The 25,301-nt window shown below is 46.3% G+C and overlaps 3 protein-coding genes across 9 annotated transcripts in view; 1 reads left to right on the forward strand and 2 right to left on the reverse strand.

Moving 5' to 3' along the window:
* The window catches only part of LOC143377612 (protein FAM135A), a 39,713-nt gene extending 23,579 nt beyond the window's left edge, over nt 1-16,134 (reverse strand). The window contains exon 1 of one of the 3 annotated variants that reach the window (XM_076829091.1): nt 14,803-16,134. The gene's annotated coding sequence lies outside the window, so the exon portion shown is untranslated. The remainder of the gene's footprint in view (nt 1-14,802) is intronic. The other 2 variants (XM_076829090.1, XM_076829089.1) reach the window with 2 other exon arrangements.
* A 266-nt stretch (nt 16,135-16,400) lies between these two features.
* Nucleotides 16,401-19,238, forward strand: Glcat-i (Glucuronyltransferase I). Of its 2 annotated transcripts, none has more exons than XM_076829104.1 (4): nt 16,401-16,759; nt 17,226-17,749; nt 17,819-18,115; nt 18,710-19,238. In XM_076829104.1, the coding sequence occupies exons 1-4, from the start codon at nt 16,681-16,683 to the stop codon at nt 18,806-18,808; spliced, it is 999 nt and encodes a 332-aa protein (XP_076685219.1). In that variant the 5' UTR covers nt 16,401-16,680; the 3' UTR covers nt 18,809-19,238. The 2 variants fall into 2 exon arrangements, with proteins under 2 accessions (XP_076685219.1, XP_076685218.1); XM_076829103.1 differs by having other exon boundaries at nt 16,402-16,876.
* Fas2 (neural cell adhesion molecule fasciclin 2) overlaps nt 19,089-25,301 on the reverse strand; it is a 122,969-nt gene continuing 116,756 nt past the window's right edge. For 3 of the 4 annotated variants that reach the window (XM_076829096.1, XM_076829094.1, XM_076829095.1), the window contains 3 exons: nt 25,041-25,110; nt 23,567-23,692; nt 19,089-22,247 (listed from right to left, as the gene is read on the reverse strand). In XM_076829096.1, the coding sequence (XP_076685211.1) occupies nt 22,106-22,247; nt 23,567-23,692; nt 25,041-25,110 (338 nt within the window). In that variant the 3' untranslated portion in view covers nt 19,089-22,105. The remainder of the gene's footprint in view (nt 22,248-23,566; nt 23,693-25,040; nt 25,111-25,301) is intronic. The other variant, XM_076829097.1, reaches the window with a different exon arrangement.

The raw sequence follows: 25,301 nt of genomic DNA on the forward strand, positions 1-25,301 counted from the left end.
GCGGCGGGGGTTGGAGACGCGATAATGCATTTCCTATAATCTTGCAATTTCACGTAGTCGAGTAGCGATTGTATCAGACGGTCTCCCGACAGTTAATAACGCGAAGAATATTTATGATCGAGCTCCCCGCCGTTTACCATTTCCTACGGCAGCTTTCAGGGGTTTCACCCATCTGCAATTCAACTTACGTACTTCTATTTAAATGCCGCATCCGCTCGAATACCGTCCCTCTCCAATAATTCGCGTTACTGATTCCTTTACGGCACGATTAATCGTCCCGTTGATCGAACACTTCCGACTTTTCTCCGTCCAGCTTTGCAGGTACAGCGATATTAATTTCGCAGCTTTAATAGAAGCAGAAACGCAGGAATAATAGAAAAGTTCTGGAGATAGAAATTGCATGGTTTCTTAGAGGACATATACGACGAACGCAATGACATTATCATTTCTCTTTAGAGCAGTCGATGTTTGCAAAAAATAAATTATTAAGGGGTGTGACGGCTGAAAGAATCTTAATTTTTCAGGAATTAAAGAAAGAAAGAAGTATCGAATTTTGGTAGCTATGTGCTACCACTTTTTAAGACAGTAAAAATAATTTTTGTAAGTAAAAATTTATAGCGAAACAGCAGCATCGTGAAGAGAACAGTATCCTTCCAGACGCCAGACCTGATTGCCAACAAATCAAAAGCCCGATCCACTTCAAATATATCAGGCGTGCTGAGTAGACGCTACTTTATTGTCCGAACTATGATTTTGCCTATATTTGCAAAACTGAATTACTGCGGTCAACAAAAACATAACTTATTTTGCTAAAATTGATACAATTTTTTAAGACGTTGCCATTTCTGTGTTTCTTAATATTTTTTTTATTACGTTGGTTCAGACGATAGCCACACGTCTACGCATTACCAAACTTTTTGAATTTTGTGTTTGAGATAATTACAATTGCTGATATCAAGTCTAGCATCTAGAAGGATATTGATACATTCCCGATACTCCTATTCCCTTATAAATGTATATTTTTACTTACAAAAAATGATTTTCCGGTCTTAAATGGTGATAGAATAAAGCTGCCAGCATAAAAAATGATACGCGCAATACTTGTTTCTTCTTTTAAATCCCGAAAAGTTAAATATTTTTCAGCCGTGGCGCTAAGAAATCCCCTTAACAAATTTGTTTTCACCTTAAAACTTGGAAATTATCTTGGACAGACATCAGAGCCCACGAAACACTTTGTAATTAAACTGTTAAACCACACGAATGTCGAAAAAAAAAATAACCAGACAAGAAAGACCTGGCTTCGCGTTAAGCCAGAAAAAGCATTGTCACGCGAAAGTTAAACAAACTACACCTGGTTAGACAACTCATAACAAACACCCACCAGCATCAATCCCTTCCATTCCTCTTCTAGCTCCAAAAGCAAAATCCACAGCTCCTAAATACATCGCGATGGGGTTGCCAACCGAACTGCCACATTAATCAACCGAATTACAATAAATTCGACGACAAACGCCCACCGGTATCAATCCCTTTCACATGCCATTGTCCCTCGTAAGAGAAGCGAAACGTTGTAGCGCGACATTGAAGCAGCCCCGACGCGGCACGCAAAGGGGTGGCAAGATTAACAGCCCCGTTCGGCTCCGTTGGCTCGAAGGCGTAGAAATTCATTGGCGAAAAACACAGGGGAGGCTGTCGTGTGGCATGAAGCCGCGGACGGCTATCAAACGTGTTTGTCGCACGGCCTTTTTCATCCCCCGCCGTGCGCGTCACAATGTCGCTCAATAGTTAACGTCTTTGACCCCCTCTCGGTCGTTTGCCCGAACTTTTAACCCCTGACCTTTGCCGGAAGGAGAACGCTCCCGTTTAATCAGCTGCCCGACACGCGACCGCGTTTCGCGCCGCCATCTTCCACCGCGCAAAGCTAAGTAGGTTTTTCTATACGCGACTGGACGCGCCGCTAAGAACTTCAAAGTCGATTTTCTCGAAAACGAAGCGCAATATCAAAAAACTGTACTTCTCTTTCTCGACTCATTTACTCGTTATAAGTCGAAAAGGAAGAGTAACTTTTTTTCGTATCACGCTTCATTTTCGAGGAAATCGACTTTGAAGTTCTCGATGTTGCGTCCAGCCGCGTATAGGAAAACATACCCTGACGCTTCACCGTCGAGCGGATTAACAGTTCCCGCCACTCCGAGCTTCCCCGACGCGTGCAGCCGACGTGGAGTTCAGGGGTTGCGAAGGAACTCGAAACGCCGGGGCCCCCTTGCTTCCTCATTGGTTACACTTTCAGGTTTATTTTTCAACAGACGTTCAAAGGCTCTCGCGTTTCTTTCGCGCGCGCGCAAGTGCGGGGGAGGGGGGGGGGGCGGCTGCTTTCAGCGCATTGTCGAGAATTTACTCCTTGCAAAGGGACGAAGGCGGAACGTAACGTCTAAATTGGCTTCGTTAAGAACAGCGACGCGTGTTCGTGTTTTAATGGCGGGGCTCCCGCGAATTAGTGGCTCGGCTGGAGTAATTAATTCGGAGGCAGAAATGATACGAGAGTTTCGTGCCGAGCGGTGGCTTTCGTTTGCTCAGCCTCCGCGTCGCCTTTCTCCGGCTTTGCGTTAACGAGAAATTGAGGATTGAATTAAATCTCCGAGCGGGGGCGGCAGATTATTTCGCGCGATCGTGTAAAATGGAAACGAAATTCTCGGGATTATCCGCCTGTAAGGGTGCTCGGTGCTGGCAAGGGGGCCCAACTTCTTCCGCGGCCCATCAATCTCCGTACGATTATTTGCCCAACGTCTTTACACCGCTTCTTGCCAAAAGCTGGTTTTATGGCAGCTTCTTGTGTCCCGAGGGCACTCGTATGTACCTCTTCAACGACAATAAGAAAGTTTTAAGCACCTACTTCGTGATACGTCATTCCCTCTTTTAGCAGAATTATTCTTTGTAATCGTAACTGCACCAGACTACAGAGATGTGTAAATGAACCCTATGTCGAAAGGAACGTGAACCGAACGGTAAGCGGGAAAAAAGGGAATTTATTTTTATATATTTTTAGTGATTCTGCGAAGTGTAACGTATTTTTTTTAGTGGCAAGTGGAACCACGCAAGTGCCGAATCACAAACGGTTATAAAGTAGAAATGTCCACATAAGACAGCATTAAAGATTTGGTGTACTTATTATAAACAGGGAACGTCCCCAGTCTTCCTACCTGCACTATGTATTTCTGATTAGCGTGAGCTTGCATTACGTCAGGAATCCTCGAACGTCACTGTGTACTTACATTTATTTTGTTACAGTATTCTGCAGCGTTCCACTTGAAAGATATTAAAACAAAACAATTATCTTTTCGCTCATTTCTATTATGATGCCCAATTAGAATATAAATTTGTTCGGGTTATGAATAATACAGTTAAGTTCACTGAACCTTGTTTCCTCACTGATGGAATAAAGTATTAAAACTTAATTTCCTCACTAAAACTGTTTTGTGACATTCCCCGTTTCTCCCACTTACCCTTCAACTATGCCTCCCCAAATTTCCCACCTGGCCCTCCACTTATCAAGCCCCAAAAACCTCCACTCTCAGTTTAGAGCCCAGAACCCAACGCCAGGTTTTTTTTTCCACTCCATCCCTATCGCCAGAGACGATCTCCCATTTATCTCCAAAGTTCCCGTCGCGTTTACTCGTTACATTAATGACTGGAGATTACATCTCGCCGAGGGCAGCGATCTAGCCCAGCGAGTCTATCGACGGAGTTCCGTGTCACGAGCAACCGGTCGCTCCCGCCGAGTTTTTTTTTTTAAAGAAGTTTCAGAAACGGGATGGTAGCAAGAAACTTTGTTCGGCCGTTTGCAGAGTTCATCAGACCAGCCTTGGAATTATCTTTTAAGCGTCTCATCACTGTCCGCCTGCCTGCCGGTGCAACTCCACCTCTTGACAGGAGAAGCGCGCGTATTTGGTCAGACGTCTAGACACTTCTATCCCAGCAAGGGGGCGTCTACGGCACGGCATCTCCCCAAAGGCCGGCAGAGGGAAAGTATTCCTTATCTGCTGGTCCGAGCCTACATCTCCGCCCGTTAATCCACGCTCCAACTTATCCGCGCCACGCAACGCTATGTGATTCATCGACTGCTTTTTTAAAGCCGATGGTGAAGGCGAATGAAGGCTAAGGTTCTGCTCGCTCTACTATTATTCCGAGGATGTGAAACTTACAGATAGCTTTACTACTCGGCTTCGCCCGCAATTTAGATTCTGATTTTATAGAAAAAAAGATTATCATTTAGTTATTTTTTTGTGAAGATAATCACATTCGTGATCCAATAGACTAATGTATAATAATAGAAGTTTATCGATTTTTCTAGAAAAAAATGCCAAAGAAGCCTGTTGCTTTGGCGGTTCTAGGCCTCCCTCTTAAGTAGACTTCCATTATTTCAAATTCCTCCTTCCTAACTACTTCACTCACTCCCCCCTATCAGTCCTCAATCACAGCCCTCACTATTCTCCAAGCTCCAAGTCAGTTCAGCGAGCAATCAAGCCTCCCAATTAGCCAGCCTCTAGTCAGTTGGTCATTTTTCGGTCGCTTGTCACTTAGGGCCGTAAGTAATTGGGCTTCCATTAGTCTTCGTTCTTCGAAGTTGGGCCAGTTCAGCGAGCAATCGGATGTCCAATTAGGTTCTCAGTCTCCAGTCAGTTCTTCGTCAGTTTGCAATCAGCGGTTGATTAAAATCGGGAGGCGTGCCTTCGACAGCCTTCGGTCTCATGCCTCGCTCATCCCACGGACCAATCAACCCTGCACGCCTCCACCATCCATACTCCCATGCACCGCTTTATCCTCCGTCAATCAGAGTGCTCCCAATTACTTCGATAGTCCTCCAAGCTAATCCTGCAACCTTTCGCCCGGTACACAAATCCTTATCCCCTGGAATCTGCGTGTTCATCCGCGAGCATTCAGGCCAAGTCCCGGGCGCAAATACGTGCCGACTTTAAGCCGACGACTGTGTTGGCCGTTCCACGAGCACGTGAGGCGCAAAGTCGCCCAGGCGTCACTGTCGCGCTGCCACAAAGGCGGCACGTGATCGCGTATTTTCTATCCAGCCATCCGAAGCCAACGAACCTGCGTGGTTCAACAGCCACGCGAAGCGTGCTCGAGAACTTCCAGCCGTAAGGCGATAAAGCGTAGTTTATTGCAACGCGCCTGCACACACCACCTACGCCCGTAACACCTCCGCCCCACCCCCGTGCAACCGCATCGGGGCTATTGATAGTGATAACGGCCCACACGCTGTGCGCAGAGGGGGGAGGTCTCTTTTTTTTTCCAGGGACGCGCGATGAGTAAGACGATAACAAGGGGATTTCGAGCTTTAGCGTCGCGTTCTTTTTATCGCCTCCGCTTGGATCACCTGCTGTAATTAATTACACCGGCGAACGGCACGAGGGTTATGGTTTTACGAAGAATCGCTCCTTAAACGACGCCTGAGGTTTGTTTAAGCGAGGGTACTTACAGGGGAACTTCGGTAACTCGGACATTTTGATTTCTCTTTCAAGTTTGCAGGTTCGGGAGAAAGGTCAATAGAAGTGTCAGGCTATTTTTATTTTTTACTATCTTTTTGGTGCTTCAGGGTGCGACACTCCTTAAGGGTTAATCTTTGCTTTCCTATTTTTCTGTGTACTTTGGAGACTGTTGCAGATACAAAAAAAATGGTAAAATGAGAATTTAATGGTTTTTTATAGTCTATAGAATTGAGCAGTGAAGTTATTTAATATTTCGTGATGGGGATCGTTTCTTCGTGAATAATTTCGTTGCGGAGTTTTATAGAGCATTAAAAACTATTAAATTTCATTTTACCAATTTTTGTGTATCTACTATAGTTGTTAAAATATACAGAAAAATATGAAAAGTTCTCCACAAGCCTATAAAGTTTCCAAAACAAAATTTTCCGGTTACCGAATTCCCCTTGTTAGTATTCGTTAATTGGTTGGCTCGTTATTAGAAAGAAGTTCTTATCGAAGATATTGTGTAATCTTGCGGTAGACTGATATGAAATCTTTTAATAATATCAAAATTGAACATATAGTACGGCGATTAGGTTATCTGACGTTGGGTCTGCGCAGTATAATAACTTTGACACGATGACATGACACAGCTGGTGTGATGCCTTTTATCGCTCACGCCAGATTAAAGTGCTTTTGTCTAGGGCAACTGGTTTGCAGTAGATTCGTAAATAGAACCTTCAATTTGTTTAGTAATATGCTTCTACTATGTTTGTAAAGGCAGATATTTGATTACGTATTTGCAGTGGATTCGTAAACATGAGCTTGTAACATGGAAGCACTTGCAAATCCTGAATACGTGACTAGGTTTTGCAAATACATTAATTCCCGCTATGTGGAAACCACATTGCTTTGATCCGCGCGAACTTTTCAGATTTGTGGCGAATTCGTACGAGTAGAGAAGAGTATTTTATAATAATAATAATAAATGTATTATTAAATTAATATTTAGGAATATTACGATTAATATTTCTAGAAAATTTAAAGCACATTATGAAATATAAATAATAATAATTTTATAATTTATAAATAATAATAAATAATACATTAAATAATAATAAATTATAATTATAAAAATAAATCCATTATTATTTATATCTAATAAAGTGTTTTAAAATCTCTAAGAATATTAATCATAATATTCCTAAATATTAATTTAAACACATCAAAACAGCAATTCGGGTTCGAAAACATATTTATAGCGAAACTGAGCCACCTATTTCTGCTACCTTCTGAGAAAAATAGGGGTTATCTAAAACTATGTAGGAAGAGGAATATCGAGAGTCAGAGGTGACCCGGTTTCCATCCCCCGCGTGACACACACTTCCATCCTTCGAGGGTTAAACGAGCACCATGTAGAACATCAATCATTTACGAGCACAAGTTCTAATCACCTACACTGGCTATACCATAAATTGTGGACAGAACTTCCGTGAACTTAGCGCGCGTATATAAAAAACGAGTTCTTGTTAACTTCCCCCACCCCCAGCTGACCTTGTTTTCGGCTGGGAAAAGATCGTCACACAAAACGCTGGTAGTAATTTCCGACGCGTATAATTCTCGTTCAGAGAACAGACTGGAATGATTCGCAGAACATTATCGGTGGGTATACAAACAGTAGACCAGATGCTACACGAGGTGAGAAGCTTTAACACGAATGTCTACACTGAAAACAACATCAGCCAGAATAAACGCGAACGCTTTCTGTAATATTTCCTTATGCTCCTATTCTTCCCACACTTTATGGCACATTTTCTGTAACTACCGACTTTACAAATCAAACTCCTTGAATTTTAGTGCCCCCGAAGTAATAAGCTACTAAGGCCCATCTAGAGTACTGAAAAGATTTATTGCATCAGACCCAAATCCACGTGCTATAAAATAATATTGATAACTATAATGGGTGATTCGTAAAGTAGTTGGCAAGCAACTTATTTTAATAAAAATAATAATACTATTAGTATTCCGAATACTAATGCTGAGTGAGGCGGAAGTGAATGCGCGATAAATATTCGAGTGACGCAAAAACTATTTCCTGCGAAAACACCTTGCGAACGTGAATATTAAACGAAGCAATATTTCCAGTGCTTCGTTCTACTTCCTCACATTCATTTAGCACCCCTTTCGTAGCTCCCCAATGAAATCTGCCAATTCTACAACTCATACACCAAGCCGCGCAGCACCCTACCACAATCACCGAGCACAGCCATATTCTACTCACAAATACTGTTGCAATTCCAGCGAAGCACTCGGCCAGGATTCGACCAGCTCCCCATCAGGTTCCGACTCGCGGTACACTTGATCCCGTTACTACCTCTTATCACGACTCGATACGCCACGTGGCCGATAACCCACTTCCAATAGGAGCCGCGGAGCGGGATCTCGATTCGCGAGGAATCGGCCGGGCCGAGGCAAGCATCCGTGGCACTCGACGTCCAATCAGCGGGATGCAGCGGGCCAAGAATTTATCGCGTACCAGTAATCCCCCAGCTAGCTTGGCAACGCGTCAGCGGCCGAAGTCGCCGTCCGTCTTGGATTATTCATCGAGATTCATCAGGGACAGCCTCGCCCTTCGATCGACGCTGAACAATACACCAGCCCGCTGGGGGAGAGTACGCGGGGATGGCCGCGTACGTAGCCACCCCCTTCCCCCCCTCTGTGCACGTGTTCGCGCCAGTTCACTGACCACGGCTCCGATCGAAGTGGAAAATGACCGTAGCCGTTCGGACCGCTCGCTACGCGCTAAGGTTTCAATTTGGATAAGAGCTCGCTGTCGCTCGCGATACCCCATCTTCCGCTCCCCCTGGAGACGCGGATTTATACAGCGTGGTTGGTAGGCCACGCTGGGAACGGACACGAGAGCGGCTGGACGCCGGACGAGGCGATCCACGGGGCGATAGGGATGTCTGAATGAGTTGCAGTGGAAAGTGAAGGTATCGTGCCAGACCGTAAGCTGAATCGTACCTTGCGTTATCTGCACGCAATTGCGCTGATCAGAGTCGTGGGTAATGATGTTGTAAAGCTCTTCTTTGGACGAGGAGAGTGACAGGAGATGGGGAAGTCGGGATCAGTTGGACGCAGTGGAAAGTGACTGTGTAGTGTCGGAAATAGTCGGATTTAGTCTTTCCCAACCTTTCTTCAGTCGCGACACCCTTTTATAATATTCAAATAACCTGCGATCACCCTCCCCTCCCATGTAATATAAAATACATTTAATGAGGTGAAGAAAATTCGTTAAAATAGGTATTTCGGAATATAATTCTAACTCAATAATATTCAATTATTTTAACCCTTCATTAACACTCTGGATGTGAGTCATACAGAAGCTGATTTCGACGCTCTGTACCTTTTCCACTGCGTAGAATGTCGTGGATATTTGTGGAACATCTCTGTTCTTTCAATTATCGAAATAGCCTACCTTCTATGTGCAAAATAAATACCTCACAAACTATTTTTTTCTCAGAATATTATATCCGAACAACAACTCTGTAGATGTTTTAACTCTGTAACTTTTTACTCTGTAAAAGTTACAATTCTTTGAGGATCTTTTTCCGTTTTTTCGTGATATATGGCAATCTAGATTTTTTTCGGAATAGCTGTGATAAAATTTCAATAAAAAAAACTATTGGAATACATTCTAGGATACCTGCTATTTAATATATTTAATTATATTATTTAGTATGATGGTTGTGCTTGCATCCGGGTAACCAGCTTTCTCTTTTCTTCATAAATGAAAAATAAGTGTTACATCATTAACAGGATATGGCAATGTAACCATATTAAAAGAAATAAATGCTAAGTATCGTCAACTAAAATCCTCTAATACTCGCAGGTTGGGAACCACTGCTACGTACGATTTTACTGATCAAAGCTTCGTTTGATGATATTTGAAAGATCTTGGGACGAGATGATAGAGATATGAAGGTGGAGTTGTGGGTGATCTTACAATGAGCACAGTAGAAGATGTCGGTGTTATATCAGACGCTGGATTGTATTTCAAGTCGAGGTTGCTTTGTGCAGTCCTGTTGGTACAAGTTTCAATGGAAGTCTCATATCTCTTTCAGTAGCAAGATGATAGGCACTAGCTGCACACAGTAGAAGATCCCAGTCTCGTGTCAGACATTCGTCTATTCTACTCTCTACTACTTTTCTACCGTGACATACAATCGAGGTTCAGACCATTGATACTTCAATCACCAGAATTAAAGATTGAGAACGAAGAAGCTTAAACCAGCGCGCAGTAATCACGGTCGAAGTAGAAAGTATCGGTGCTATGTCAGACAACTGACTGTATCCTCGTCTATGCTGCCTTGGCGCAGTTTTTCGAGTTGAAGCTTGAAGTAAGCGATGTTTCGAGAATTTTAAAAAGGGGCAGTGGAAAACACTAGTATCCTATCAGACCACTTGTTATTCTAGTGGCTTTCCAACAGAATTCCTGATCCTTACACATGTGTACGAAGCAGACAGGGGTAACCCTTATCTACCCCAATCTCTATTAAACCTGAGGGGGATGTCTTACTCATAGAATACTCCCAGGTGAGCCAGCTCGGAAGCCTCGCCCAATTCCCGTCCCGAGGACATGCTTGTGGGTTTCAAATACCCATGGAAGCAATCCCCTGGCCTTGAGGGATGTGTTAGACAATAGAACAGGGCTACTTCTTGCTACCTTTGTGTCTATACATTGAACAGAATTAAAATTAATGACTTGTTGAGTACCTACGCGGTTCGATATTATCGACACGCGATGAGAAAGCCTAGCTGAGTGTGGGCTTATCAAGATAGCCGGAGAAAATGACAATGTCGTGCCAAACGATAGATCATATCGTAATATCTACTAGCTTGATCTTGTGGCACGTGATTGGACACCAAAATGGGAAAATAATAACGTGGAACGCCTGAAGTAGAAAGTGACAGTATCGTGTCAGACGAGCGATTCCAGATTCCAAAGATTCCTAGATTCCCAAGGCTACCGACTTGAACAGGTTATCAACTTTATTATTGGAATCTGAATCCATTAGCAATATCGGATTTGAAAACTATGACATCTCAAAATTATAAGTTAACTAATAATGAGATGGCTATAGTTGGAATTTTAAATCTCTATCTAGTTTTGCCAAAAGGGTTCGAAAGATAGGTAGCCATAGGAAACACGACTGCATTGCTTATAAATTTAAAAGTTCCGAGCATCGACTTCTGCTCGATCATAAACCTCCCGATCTATGAGTCCACGCTACTACGAAACTGAAACTTTAAACAGCAACCTTCAACATCTTCCGCAAAAGCTGATGCAACGCGACAGAAGCATAGCAGAAAGTGGAATGATCCAGTATCCGTTCAGACACTCGACTATTTTTTTAGACGATCAAAATTCAAAAGAGCACCTCTCAAATTAATACACCTTCCGCACTGAAGCTTCACTCGCGATTTAACACAGTTTCCACCGGATCGCCAGTGCACGATGCATCGCGGCGACCACGAGTCGACCTCGACGCAATTTCACAGGGAGCGCATTCGACGCGGGACCGAGGCGGAAAATAACGCTGCGCTGCAATCTCCCTATGCCCAAAACGTATTTTCAACTCGACCCCCCCCGGCGGGGCAGGGATCGATAGGGCACTGTTCCGCCCCGATAGCCGTCTAATTAATATCAAAGTCGGCCAACGCGACGTTAATTCGACCAAGCGGCGTTTCCCTGGTTCCGTGCCGTCGATTCCGGCGCGTCAAATCCGCCGGGCGAAAATATCGCACCAATCCTCCGCGGTCCCGTGAGGATGCTCGATCTGTCGGCTCGAAACCTGCTCCACATTCGCTGACCTTTACTATCGGAGGGCCAGGGAAATGCCAGAGTGCCCTCTCGCCGAGTCTCTAAAATCGCGAAAAGTTCACTCGACCCCCTTTCGTCTGGACGATGCAGTTTAATCGACGATCCCTTGATATAGGATCAGGGGTGGTCCAAGGGGTGGAAGAAATTTCGTTAGCCATTGAATTGTGGCGCAAGCTGACGCTGGTCCCCCCCTCGGCAAACGGAGGTGGGCGACTATTCATCTCGAGGAACAAGACCGCTAATAAAGCATCGACGGGAACGGGCAGAGGCAGAAATAAAGAACGCCGGGGAGATATTAAGGCCCGATAATGGATTCCTCTGTTCCTTCGAGCGTTCCCTGCTACCTATCCCCGTGATATTCATTCCGCCATATTGTCAGACGGACCAGGTGCTTCCGTCTGACGACGACGCGTCTCGCTTCCGGGAGGGGTCCAAGAACCTTCCATTCCTTAATGAGAAAACAGCCCGGCATCCGGGCGGAGGAAAAGGGACGGCGGTCGCATTAAATTGTAACTTAACTGGAAACCTCGCCAACACCGACGGAACTGCGGATTAGAGAGCGGAAGGGAGGACGGTCTGGGAGGGAAAAAAAAATCGTGGGATTACAGTGGGTCAGGGAATTGTTGGCGCAGACGAATTCTGCGGGGATGAACTTCTCGTTTGCATCTCTTTGCATCTTTATGTAGTCACGTGATTCTCGGCATGTTACCCTGGAGTGGTTAGGAATGCTCGTGTAGTTTACTGGTTTTGGGAGTTGTCCATGCGGGGGACCTTCTGGTCTTGGTTCTCAGAGGAAACGACTGCGCTGACGGCAGATTATTTATAGCAGAAGACTTGTGACTTACGACATTTTCTTTATTGCATGTCCGTAGACAATACTGGAAATATTTATTGCCGCAATCGAATATTTAACGTGTAGGCCAGCTTATTTAGTATTAATGCGCGAGCGTTACAGTGCCCGATATCCTGAAATAAGTTAATTAAAAAGTAAATATATCCAATAGGTAATGTATTCTGTATAGGATATTTTGATAATTTCAGTGGAATTCCGTATCGAAGACGACGTACATAAATCAGCAGCACATAAATGCGTAGGTATTATTGAATTTGTTTCGCTTCGAAGAATCAATATTGGACTACTCGAAAACGTTGCTTCTCACCACTTTTCGACCATTCGAACTCGATACGGATATGTAGGCGTACACCTGAAGGTATATGAATCTGCCCCACTCTGTTCAAAGGTACCGACAAGTGGAGTAATTTTGACCACTGGGGTAACTTTGACCAGAAAACTAGATTTTAAAAGAAATTCCTTTAGCATCTATTTGTATAAAAGATATTATCCTCGGACAAAATGCAACTTGAAATAGGCAGTCAAAGCTATCCAAGGGACTTCGTCCGAGAATAACAATTTTTCTACAATAGATGCTAGAGGAATTTCTTTTAAAATTTTCTAACCATTTCTGGTCAAAGTTACCCTAGTTGACGATTCTCTCTTCACCTTCCTTCCCTGCTAATAATTGTCTACCACGCTGCACGTGCTACGAGAAGTATCTTTTATCGAAGCAGTACATCGATATAGCACATTTCCAATCGAACCTTCGCCTGATAACGAAACGAAGAGCACGCCGTACACCGTCGCGTAATCATCGAGGCTTAATCTTATCGCGGTCCCCAGAGCGAGGAATCCTCGCCGATTAACACCGCGGAAATAGCGTCGAGGCATTATCTTTCGTCTGGCCTGACCGCAACCAGCAGTCACAGGATCGATCATTCTTGCGAAACTGTACCGGTGTTATCGGCAGCCGCGTAACCTTGCGAAATTATTGAACGACCGTTAGAACTTGGGCGCCACGTTATCGTGGAACGGCCTCAAGCACGATCGTTGGTCCTCTCCTGACGTATTTTCTCGTCCAGTAAACTGGAGGGCACGTTGCGGCGCGGATTAATTCAGCGCGCCCCGCTCTGTTGATAGAAATGATGGAAAACGAGATAGCGCCGGGTGACCAGCTGCAACTAACTCATCCACGCTAATTGGATAGTGATTCTAAAGACAAAACCAAATATTTCTTGCCAGAGGCAAAAGCGGCCACTGCGCTACCCTAACCTCGTGTCGGTCCAGTCACTGACTCGCTTACTGAAGCGCAGCTTCTTGAACCTTCTATTCGCTAAGTAGGTGCACAGTAGTTTTGATAAGCAGCCGTTTCGATCGAACGAAATCTGACTCCTCAGCGAAGCTGACGGTAAAATACGGATGAAATTCCTTTCGATTCTCTGTCTATCTGCGAAGTTCCGTTAAAATCGTTGAGTGGCCGTTTACAAGTGGTCCCCTCGTTAATTCACGTCGCGTCAGGTCTAGCCTAACGACTCTCACCTTGGCTCGTGCTGTATCAAGAAACTGTCGCCGGGATGCGCCGCATTGTCGGGGCATAATCGGTCCGCAAGTTGCTCGGACAAGCGATAGAACGAGGGAACGAGGTGGAAAAGGCAGGAATAGGTGGAGTGAAAAGGCAAGAGGAAGTGGAAGGGTGCAAGAGGAAGAGGAGCAGAGGCAACGATGGTGGGGGATCAATTTAGAAGCCGTGACTCACTCGACACGGTGACGTCGTTAGCGCACCCCTTCCGCCCTCCCCCCAGCCTCTATATACCACCCCCTCGAAAAAAGGGTATAATCCGGTCACAACTCTCTCTATCTCTCTAAGCGAGAACTAATCGAGGCCAGTGCACACTGTCAGGCGGAAAGGGACTGCGGGGGATGGGTGGTGTTCTCGTCGAGCCCCGGAGTATTATTTCTGGTATTCCTGTGTACACCGCCGTGTATCCGAAGAGGTGGCGTGCAGGCCGGAGGGAGGGATGGGGTAAGGGCACCGGCCAAGTTATCGTCGTGCCCGACAACACGCCGGCCCCTCGTTACGTCGAAAAAGCTCGAGCTCCTCTACCTTAGCCCGCGATGCACTTTACGCGCCAGCGACTCCTGTTTACCATCGCACGGAGGCGGAGGAGCGAGAGGCGAGGGACGCGGAGGAACAAGGAAAATCGCGAGGAGCAGAGAGTAGAGGGTGTAAACGAGGAAGAGGATGCGAAAGGGGAAGAGTACCCGACGCATCCTCTCTCCCGCGGCCGCCGAGCCAGCGTCCCCTCGCCCCAATTACCGTGCCCATCGCGCACCGCCTCATCCACGCTCGTAATTTGCATCCGACCTCTATTTCCTTCCCACCCGTCGAATTACGCGGCCCTTCCCCGAAAGGTACTAGGGAGACCAGCGGCTCGACTGGTCCTCGATCCTCGCCTCCTCCTCCCCTTGGGGGAAGAGGGAGAGTCGAGAGTGCAGAAGGCTGCAAGGGGTTCGCTCGACGCGAAGCACACGCTGAGTCTACACGAGGCTACCAACGGAAGGAAGATGCGCGCAAGGATGCCCTATGGTGGAACGTTACTCACGAGGCACACGACCAACCAGGATAAGGTGCTCGGTCAGGCGACGTCGGCTCCTGGATCGTCGACCGACGAGCATCCTACTGACCCTCCGTTCACCGAGTCCTGGCGCCGAGGTACCCGCAGACGAGCCTCCCGTTGTCACACTCCGGCAACACCCACTTTCTCCTCTGGCCTCGTAACCTCGAGGGCCACTTTTTCCTTCTCTCCCTCACCACCGTTGTCGAACGAGGCGCAGCACCACTCTGACAGCACCACCACCACCACCACGGTACGATCCTCGGCTACCAACGGGTAGCACCAGCACGATAGGAAACCACCACCACCACCACCACCACCGCCACGGTCACCACTACCACCGCTGCCGCCACGAGCAGCAGCACAGCAACCTCTTGGTGCTCGCCTTAATACTGGCGGCCAGTCCTCGCGGCCTGAAGCGCGTTACGCGGGGTTCCCCTCCCTTCGCGGCCTATCCACCACCCTGTTCCCGTACTAATTCATCACCAGCCTACGCGCACCAAACGGAGCCTGCTCGCGTGCTCCTAGCCGATCCTCCCATACCAGCGGCGCGTGACCATCGATGAGGAACCCTCGGAGGAGAATCGTGAGGGCTGGCCCTATCTAAGCGGCTGTCTGCTCTAGCTGCCAAGCCTCGGAATGTCGCCCTCCTTGCGCCCCGCCAAGGCGCCTTCTGCGCCCAGTCACGGCAACCGATATATATGCGCGATCCTGGCACACGCGTGTCCGTGATCACGTCTTGGCATGCGCCTACCTACGCGCGCGCCTCGTGCCGCGCGCGCCGAATTCGTTCGACCAGCCTCGGTGTCGCTGCTCTCGATAAGTCATCCTAGGGATGTTTGTCTTTGAGGGATGGAGGAGGACGCGCTAATGGAGACTTTTTCATCCCCTTTCCAATCCTCTAACGTACAATCCCTACTTGCGATTGTATGATCAACTAGCGATCGCTCCGATTTGGGGACCTTTGCGCATTGGACTTGAGCAGTTAAGTGGGAACGGATGAGCGGTTGTCTGGATAATAACGATGCGAGGAATGATGATTCGTGTGCGCTAGGTGACAGTGATTCTTCTTCGGAAGGTATGTATTTTTAGCGGGAAAACTGATTTAGAGTTAAGGGAAGAAATGTGCGGACTTCGCGCGCCGAGATGGCTGATCCTGACGAGCGAATGCTGAAGTGCATGCTTCTAGGCTATATAGGCTATTTAAGTGGACCTTGAATGTTAAGAATTCGCCAACAACACGCGGTAGTTCGTAGGTGGTTATCGACCTATTCACTGACCGTGCCCAACGCAGTTTAACTTCGGTGATCTATCGGGAACCGGTACTTTCTGCATGGCACAGTCGTTGGCAAGTGTATATAAATTAGAATATTGAATGTTTTCTTCGGGGATTGTTAAGAGTTTCTATAAATATTAAATGGTCAATGCACGATCTCCAAAACTACTCACTTTAGATACACGTGGACTATTTAAATTTGCCGCCTTTGTAAGCGCAGGCTCTCACCCAGCCTAGGGAGTTTCGCGCAGCTGGCGCCCTCTAGCCTGTACCCCGCTATGCGCATGCTTAACTACTTTCTCTGTAAAATATTTTCTTTATGGCGACGTCATTGAAGAATCGCTGTGTCTGACAATAATGATGTTCCTACTGATATCATAACTCAATTCTGTGTGCCTCAACCGAAATACTATTTCTCTGCCTCTCTCGCATCGATCCACAATTCATTTCATTGATAATGCAGTGGCAATTTATGAACATGTACCTTTCCTTTTAATACGTGACACCGCGGAAGAACCTGCGAGAATTGCGTCGATGTCCATCGCGGTGCGCCCTTGCGTTAGAGGTTAGGTTTCACCGTAGATTCTCGCATGAAAAGCCGAGCACCGTCGCGGGCGAAAATAGTTGGCACCGTAGAACAGTGTCATGGCGCGGCAACAATGACAAAAAGTGTGTTTCTCACCGACGAATCTGGCACTAAACTTAATATGTGGGGCGGTTTTCGCTGTAACAGAGGCTTCCTGATACTGTTCCTCATTCATGTAATTGCATTTCAAAGTTTCATATGTGAGTATTCGTCCAACAGCCTTTGCTTTCCATTTTTATCTCCCGTCATTGAGGCCCGAGCGGTGCACATATGTGGACGGATGTAGTATTTACGCGAGAACACCGACCGCTCTGTATCTCGTTCGCTCTGCGCATGCGCCGCGCGAAATTCAAACGAGCCTTCCCGCCACTCCTTCCTCGCTCATCCCATTCATGCTTTTATCGTTATCTACGTCTGAGTTTCTGTACGATTTAGCGAATCTATGTCTATTAGGTTCTAAAATGTGTTACGTTAAAATATTGTTGTAAATTATGAAGTTTCAACTCTAAAGATATTCTATTATATTCGTGTTTTCCTTCCGTTTCAAAGATTACCAGGAGCGGCACAAATGGCAGGAGCTAAGGGACAAAGTGGAGTCCATGATCGTCGAGCAACGAGACACGTACGGTCTAACGTATAGTATAATAACAAGGCTAGAGAGGCATGGCTTGTTCGGTGGGACCAACAAGCTGGACCCCGTCGAGAGACCCACGATCTACGCCATCACCCCCACGTTCGCTAGGCCCGTGCAAAAGGCCGAGCTGACACGGTTGTCCCAAACATTCCTCCATGTACCGAACTTCCATTGGATCGTCGTCGAGGACGCGGAGACGAAGACGAAGCTGGTGACGAGATTCTTGGAGAACAGCAGCCTAATTTATACTCACCTAGCTGCGGCCACGCCGCCTAATTACAAGTTGGGTAGAAACGACCCGAACTGGAAGAAGCCGCGGGGCGTCGAGCAGCGAAACGCGGCCTTGCGCTGGCTTCGGGAGAACCTGAAATTAAACGACAAGGGGATCGTGTTTTTCGCTGACGACGATAACACGTACTCCATCAAGCTGTTCCACGAGGTAAGAGCATTAACGGCACGAACGGGTCGGTTCAGTCACGGAGATGTTATATAATATCGTGTGTCGCAGATGGAGAAGATTAGGAAGGTCGGCGTGTGGCCGGTAGGCCTTGTCGGCGGGCTGATGGTGGAGAAACCGACGTGTAATAACGTTACTAATAAGGTGGTCGGTTTCAACGCGGCCTGGAAGCCAGATCGCCCGTTCCCATTAGATATGGCTGGCTTCGCTATTAATCTCAGGCTCCTACTCGAGAACAAAGACGCCATGTTTTCGTACGACGTCCAAGGTGGCTACCAGGAGAGCGAGATCCTCAGGCAGATTGTCACTAGGGACGAACTGGAACCACTGGCTGACTGCTGCACAAAGGCATGCATTGGTTACTTTGTAGTTCTTTAAGGGACTCGGAAATTGCAGGATGACTTTGAAGATGTTTGAACATTAGCAGTTCCTGATGCAAAATGAAATTGATAAGTCCTTTGCCATTTTGCGATCAGAGGCTTCGCGAGATACGAGCGATTAAAGATTCAGAGTTCGACTTCCGGGGCGCGTTATTTGAATGCCAGTAACAGTTTAAATGCAACTCTGCGGTTGTTAGACGTAATCCAGGGATCCCGACCGACCCGGAGTTTATAGATTACTTGTAACCCATCATGCAGAACAGTAAAAATCTTCTAGATTTCTTTCATCCCGCAGAATTCACGTACTTCGATTTGTCCCTGCGTATAAGCAATGCGCAAGGTTTAAAAAGATAGCAAAGCTCTTAATCATCATCGCACGAAACTTAAAGAATTGCAGTTAGAAAACAATTGGAACACGCTGTCCAGTTCGCCTTGAACTTTTTATTCTTTCCTCAAGTACATTACGTAGAACTAAGAGAAACCATAACCATTCAATTCATTGATCCTCGATCCTTCTATACCCTGTACGAAACACCGTGATCACGTTTCGACATTTGTGCAGGTGTACGTGTGGCACACGCGAACGGAGCCGCCGCTCTTGAACGTGGAGCAGCTTCTAATAAAGAAAGGTAAACGCTCGAACGTAGGCATCGAAGTGTGACAGGAACGTTAAGCTGTAGTTCGCCGAGGACTGCAATCATCGAGAAAGCCTGTGCCGCATCGCAGGGAAAATGATCAGAAGCACTCTCTACAAGTGAACGCGGAAAAACAATGAATTTTATATACGCTTTTATATCACTCGCTATTAGCCATGGGCGAATGCAGTGCCATAGCGAGTAGCTGCTTATACCTGCATATACTCGATAAGGAATTAGATGTGATACATCGATTGATCCGAGGTGAAACGTACGCCCGGTTTGTTGCGTAATCTACGAGTCCAACGTTCTGTCTTTTTTATTACGTTGCATATGGCTGTCGGTACAAGTTCTTTGTTTGTACAGTTGGAACGCGCGCGTGTGCAGTCCTTTTCAAACATTTGTAACGATCCGATCCAACGTTTTGACGAATAAAGTTTTACGGCGAAGAAAGAGGGCGCGACGTACGCCCGTAAGTCGTGAATCACTTGACCTTGGGAATGTCCTTTATCCTTTATTAGTCGAGTACGTTTCCTTGGCGCGTACAGAAAAAGCATACATAAAAAATATGCCTTACACCTACGAACTTTAATGATATTCGTAATAATAGTCTTGTTTTTTGTCGCTTTTCATTTAACCCCACCGGAGTGGAAGATGCGTAGTAATACTTGTCGTGGGAAGCTACTTGGGTTACGGGTTTTGGCAACGAATATAAAATAGCTAGATAAACGTGACTCCACGGCAAAGCCTCGAGAAATACTGCGTGTGACGATCGAAGAAATAGCTCTCGCCGTTTCCTTTTCTCGTCGATATAATATATATATATATATTTTTTTTTTGTTGTTTCGTGTATAATATGTACTCGTTGACTTACAAGCTAATAAGTACTATATATTTGGCAAAACTCTGTTTACGGTACGTAAAAAAGCTACCGGTGCGGAAAGCGTGTTCGCAAGCGTGAAGGCGGGATGTTTCCATTCGTTTCTCCTTTCTTATACAGTTGTTACGATTTATCCACTTAAATATACAACGCGATCGATCACGACTTCTAATCACTTCTGCTCGCCTCGTCTTTCTTGCTCGTCTCTGTGTTTTCGTTTCCTTTGCTTATTTTTTTGCGAACGCACCTTCCGAACTCGCGCACAACATCCTAGACTTACCGAATCCTCCTAAACTTATCTCCGATTACCCTTAATGGTTAGGAAAAACGTTTACAAGCATTTACAAAAAACTTATCACATTTTAACTGCGTATTTTCTCGAAAAGCCATCTTAAACATTAGGACAGAGAACTTGGTTACTTCACGTTTATCGAATATTATTACACATATATGGCAGCTTTCGATTGTTCCTGTTCCGCCTGTCCAGAAACGGATGCTCGCGTCCCATTCTAACGGTCGACAAGCGTCGCCGACGTCGCGCAGGTTCGCATCGGTATAGAGTTCGTTTACCAACTGTCGAAATTGTCGCTGCTCTTCATTACACTATACATACATATTCAGAGAGACTTTTAATGTAAAATGATCACGCCTGAGAATCGCTGGAGGATCGTCACGATCGATATATCACCCTTCGTTTCCTGTTCCAGTATCAAGCAGCCTTCAAGTTCAAGTCTACTGTGCCGAGATCGAACTGATACATGGACCAGGACGATAGCCATCGCGATTCCCTACCGCAAAAGCTGCCCAATTCTCGGTTTCAAACTTTCTTAATCACAGGGCAACCAACAAAGGGCACGTAGAACCCTGATAAAGAATTTATTTCAAGACAGGAAGGGGAGAGATCTGGGCCGCTCTTGCGCGCGAGGCGCTCTTTACACTGTAAAATGTACACGATAAAACTATCACGATAAATTATCACGGGTAAAAGTAATGAATATTCAATGGAGTAAAAAACAAATCGACCAATCAACGAAGGAACGTGCCGTGGGGCATGCGTCAGTCATAATGCTCGGTGAAAATTCGGATGACCGCAGGATCGTTTTCTCCCTACGGTGGTGGAACACGCGCGGCGATGAATTTCGTCGAGGGACACGCGCGAACGGCGAGTCCGAGTGGGAAACGTTCGAGTGACCCGAGTTGCTTGATCGTCGACGATACTGAAAATTCGTTTCCACGAGATCTCGCGCTTAAAGGAATCAGTCTTTGAAACAAGATCGTACGAACCACGAAGTCGATAAGTGTTTAGAGTGCCGATCATCGGAGGGAAATGAAAACCTGTCTGTGCTGCGGGTTGCGAGACACTGTGTCTCCTAATTGAAGAACGTACGGCAATGGGACGTGACGAGGAAGTATATAATAATCGTCGAAAGTATATACACAGATCAGAGGCTACCGCGAAATCGCGAGCCTCATCGAGAGAGAGAGAGAGAGTTCCCATTCCGTTCGTTTCTGCTTCGCGAACAATGTCTTCCGACGCTTTCCTCGCTCCTTAGTCTCATTGTCAGTGGATCACACGGCACTCTTCGTCGACGCAGGAGAAACGAGACGAAATAGGGGTGCCCGTTTCCTTTTGTCTGCGCGCTACGCGCGCAATAACACAGCGCTACCCAGCGTACTAGACTGCGATTAATCTAGAGGATGCCTCGAAGCAATCGTCACTAATTATCGACCAGCTTCTACCAATTTTCGCGACAAATTTTGTACATTCTTCCTCCTCGTGCAAGCGACCTATCTAGCTCCTCTTTCGCAACATCCGCTAAGTCACGTTACATCGACAAGTCCTTCTAGGATTATTCGCTTTTCCCCCGTGGTTCACGCTCGCGCGCTCTTGGCGGTTACGTGGGACGAGGGGACGGGATGGATCGAGAGATTCTCCTGTTTCCTTCCTGGAAGGCTTCCAGGGACCGTCGACTACCGAGGACCCAGCGGGGAATGAAAGGTGCCATTGAATTTTGCGCCAAACGGAATTCAAGTGCAGGCTTACCGATATAAGAGAGGCTAACTTGTCCTCTGTCTTGTCCTCGAGGAGGGAGGACAGACGCGAGAATGTACGGCGCGAATGATCGTTGGATGTTCTCCACGAGCGAAGCGGTCGAGTGACGGCCACGCGCCGTTTGACCGTGGTCCAGCGTGTCGCTTTCTCTCGATCAAGAACGAAGTGCCGTCGGTTCGGAGCCCTCGCTGACAGAGAGCCCCGTGCAGGTTTTAATTCAACAGAGATCCGCACGGGATTCGAGGGCGGCGAGGGACCCTGGGCAACCGCGAGACTTCATTCACCGCGCATTCTCGGATGTACGAGGTCTGTCGTGTCGTTCGCGAACACTTTGGCCGGAAACAGCGTTTCCGCGGTGCGACTTTACAATCTAGTACGCCGGAAGAATATCTAGACGGCCGAGTCCTTGCCGACGAAGCCAGTCTTTGAGACGGACCTCTTCCCGTCGAAGGTGATGGACGTCTCGCGGCGGAGGCCGGAGTCGATGATGGGTGTGATCTTCTTCTCTTCCTTCAGCGGCTCCTTCTCGTCTCTAAAAACGTTCCAATGCGGGGACCGGGTTAGTGGAACAGCGGCGGAGCTTCTGCCGCCCGAGCGTTACGGTTACTTCTATTACTGGGCATAACTGAGCATGTCGAGAGATGCGGCGCGTGGTGCAACATCGAATAAAATACGCATTAGGCATGCCATCGCTCGTTAGTATCGTGTGTTCGCGGGACGGGACTGTACAGGGTGTTTCACAGCTCTTAACACAGATTTTAACGAAAATTTAAAGTGAAATTTGAATAAAATACTCTTATTGCGAATAACGAATGTAGAAAGAAATTAGTACTTTTTAAGGGAAGGATGGCGAGGGGTAACGTTTTATTACAATAATTACTTTCCTAGAGTTTGAAACGTTCAAACAAAAATACTCGCGATTCGTTCGAACCCATCACTGTTTCCATAAAAATCGCTCAAATCTGACGGTGAGCAAAATAATAAGTTCCGAAACACCCTGTGTATCGTTCGTAATTGTTCCTTTCTCATCTGGACTCTAACGAGGGAACGGAGGAGTTACACAAACACCAAGAAGATTATCGAAAGAGAAAAAACGTGACTTTGGAGAACATTAAAATCGGTGTTTGAAATACGGTCGGGCGTCCGCGTGTCAGCGCGAATGGAAATGATTTCGGTGTCCGCGCGACGTAACGAGGCAGAATCACCTACTTCCATGATCCACGGCCGAGCGGGGTGAATTAGAGAGCGTGATGGTGAGGTGTGTGCTACGTGGGTTAACGAGCAATTAATATCACTTCGGAGTGTTGATATCTCATGCAGCATGGCCAAAGCACGGGCGAGTAATGGCGACAGTTTTGTGCAGGTCGCGTGAACAGTGACAGAGGAAGAAGAACGGAATGGAGCGGACAAGTAGCAAATGAAACTTAACGAGACGCGAAGAGTGGTTGGCGGCACGAACGGTGCGTCGACATGAAGGAAAAAAAGAAAGAAAGAAAGTGGACGGGGCGCGCGGGTGAGGGGGGAAGACAAGCAAACGGGGGAGAGTTCTGCCATGCTCAGACCCTGTCCCGATCGACGACCGCGTCGATTATCCTCCCCCGCGGATGCGTTGCTGGCGGGCGTATATGCATTCGACGTTCCAGGATGTTTGCCAGCATTGTCAGGTGCCAAGGATGGGGAACAAGTCGTACGAGCAAAAGAGAATGGGGGTGGTGTCTGAACAGCATAGAAAACAAAAAAAAAAAGAAACATAGTGGGAAAGAAGATATCATGCCAAGTAGAAAAGCCGTGTCTGAGCCCCTTCGAGAGGGGCCATGCTTCTTACTGATTTCACTTATGTATCTCTCTTACATGGCAGTGTGTTTGACCAATCTAATGGTATTTTTTCCACTACCCGAGTCTTGGATGGCCGTGACCCCGGCGACATTGGCCATTTTTTGGTCGCAATACGGCAATGGAAACCGCCAACCGTAAAGACTACCGGTAAAGAAAAAAAAAGAGAAAGATGCGAGAGGGTCAAAGTGTCTCCTAATGGCGGGCTACGTTCTAACGAGTTAACCGGACCATTTCACCTCAGCGGGCCACTAGTTTCTCTTTGCCGGACGAGCGTGGTGCCGGGTCGAAAGCAAAGGACGAAAGGAAGCGCGCCCGGTTCCGATTTATTATGTTCGTTAAGTTGAGTAGCGGATTAAAGGGGCTTCTAGAGACGTGGGGGGCCAGCTCCAGCCAGTTAACCTACTAATTATTACACCGGGGGGGTGTAAAACGTTTGGAGTCTTTGCCAATGTGAATTAAGAGTAGAAATTCGTCTTTGTATGTTTGTTCTGTATGGTGCAGAAAATAAAAATGTTGGAGCACGTAGGCGAACTTGTCTTTTTCCCTATGATTAATCGAATTGAACTCGTTTTATCAAATGAAACTGAAAATTACCGATTATTCTGCGATTTGAATGAAATTGATTACAGTCTACTCCAATTTTCTTCTGTAATTTGAACATGCTACGAAACTGTGAACTAGTTAGGGACTAAAACGTAGGTAGGAATAGTTAATAGTTCAATTTAGGGCAGTTCGTTTCGTCCTGATTATAGTAACAGATTATCAGTCATTGCCACGTGATAAGGGATCGTCCTTCAATTACGTAAAACCTTTGGGAGTTGGGGGGAGCCAGGTAGCGTCTTACGTAATATTTTTTAACGTTAAATGAATTATATAAAGCTTTAAAAGAATTTTAATAATTGAAAAAATAAAATGTAAAAAGTATTACGTAAGGAAGGGGGGAGTGTGTTGGAATATAAAAAATTGCCCTTTCGTGATTTAAGAACAGCCCCTAATCTAGTTTTTTAGTATTAAAATTTTTAGTGCGGAAACTAAATATTAAACACTCTATAAAAGTTCATGTATTTGATTCTAGTGATTTGCTAGTGAATTGCAACTTTTTGAACTAATCAAATAGTCCGCCAACCAGGCGCAACAGAGCCCCAAAATTTCAATAAACCGGAACCGGGTGTTCTCGAAAATTTCGGGGGATAAAATTTTTCGAAATTTCTCAAGTTTTCATGATTTAACGTCAATGACGGCTGTCACGGGTGCCTCGGCTCGCGAATTCTTTCAGTGGCCACGGGTCGAGAACGAAAGAGACCCAGGAGAGTCGATGATGGGATGCAAAGTTCGATGACACGGTTATGTAGCGCCAGACTTGCCAAAGCACAATGTGAGGTATATAATGTATAATAGGAAGTCGAGTAAAGTCATCTCTATAGAAATCGAGAGGATGTTTCGTGTATGTGAAAACGTGTCGGACGAATCTGATCGAAATGAGTCTCACCTGCCCAGCTTCGTGTCTTCCTCGTCCACCGGTTTCCGACGTGACCGTTCGCAGACATAATATATGATCCCTGCAATAGAAATTTTATGGACTCGTTAATTAAATAGCATTAGCTTAACAACAGATCAGATCAGATTTATGAAAAATATATTTTTCCAAGGAAAATTCACTTTGCGTGCCCGGGCAACTTTGCATGACGATTTCCCATATGCCTGCGCGATAATTTCATGTAGATTCGCGTTTGCAATTTCAGATAAATTT

The sequence above is a fragment of the Andrena cerasifolii genome, chromosome 16, assembly GCF_050908995.1.
Source record: "Andrena cerasifolii isolate SP2316 chromosome 16, iyAndCera1_principal, whole genome shotgun sequence".
NCBI classification, from domain to species: domain Eukaryota; kingdom Metazoa; phylum Arthropoda; class Insecta; order Hymenoptera; family Andrenidae; genus Andrena; species Andrena cerasifolii.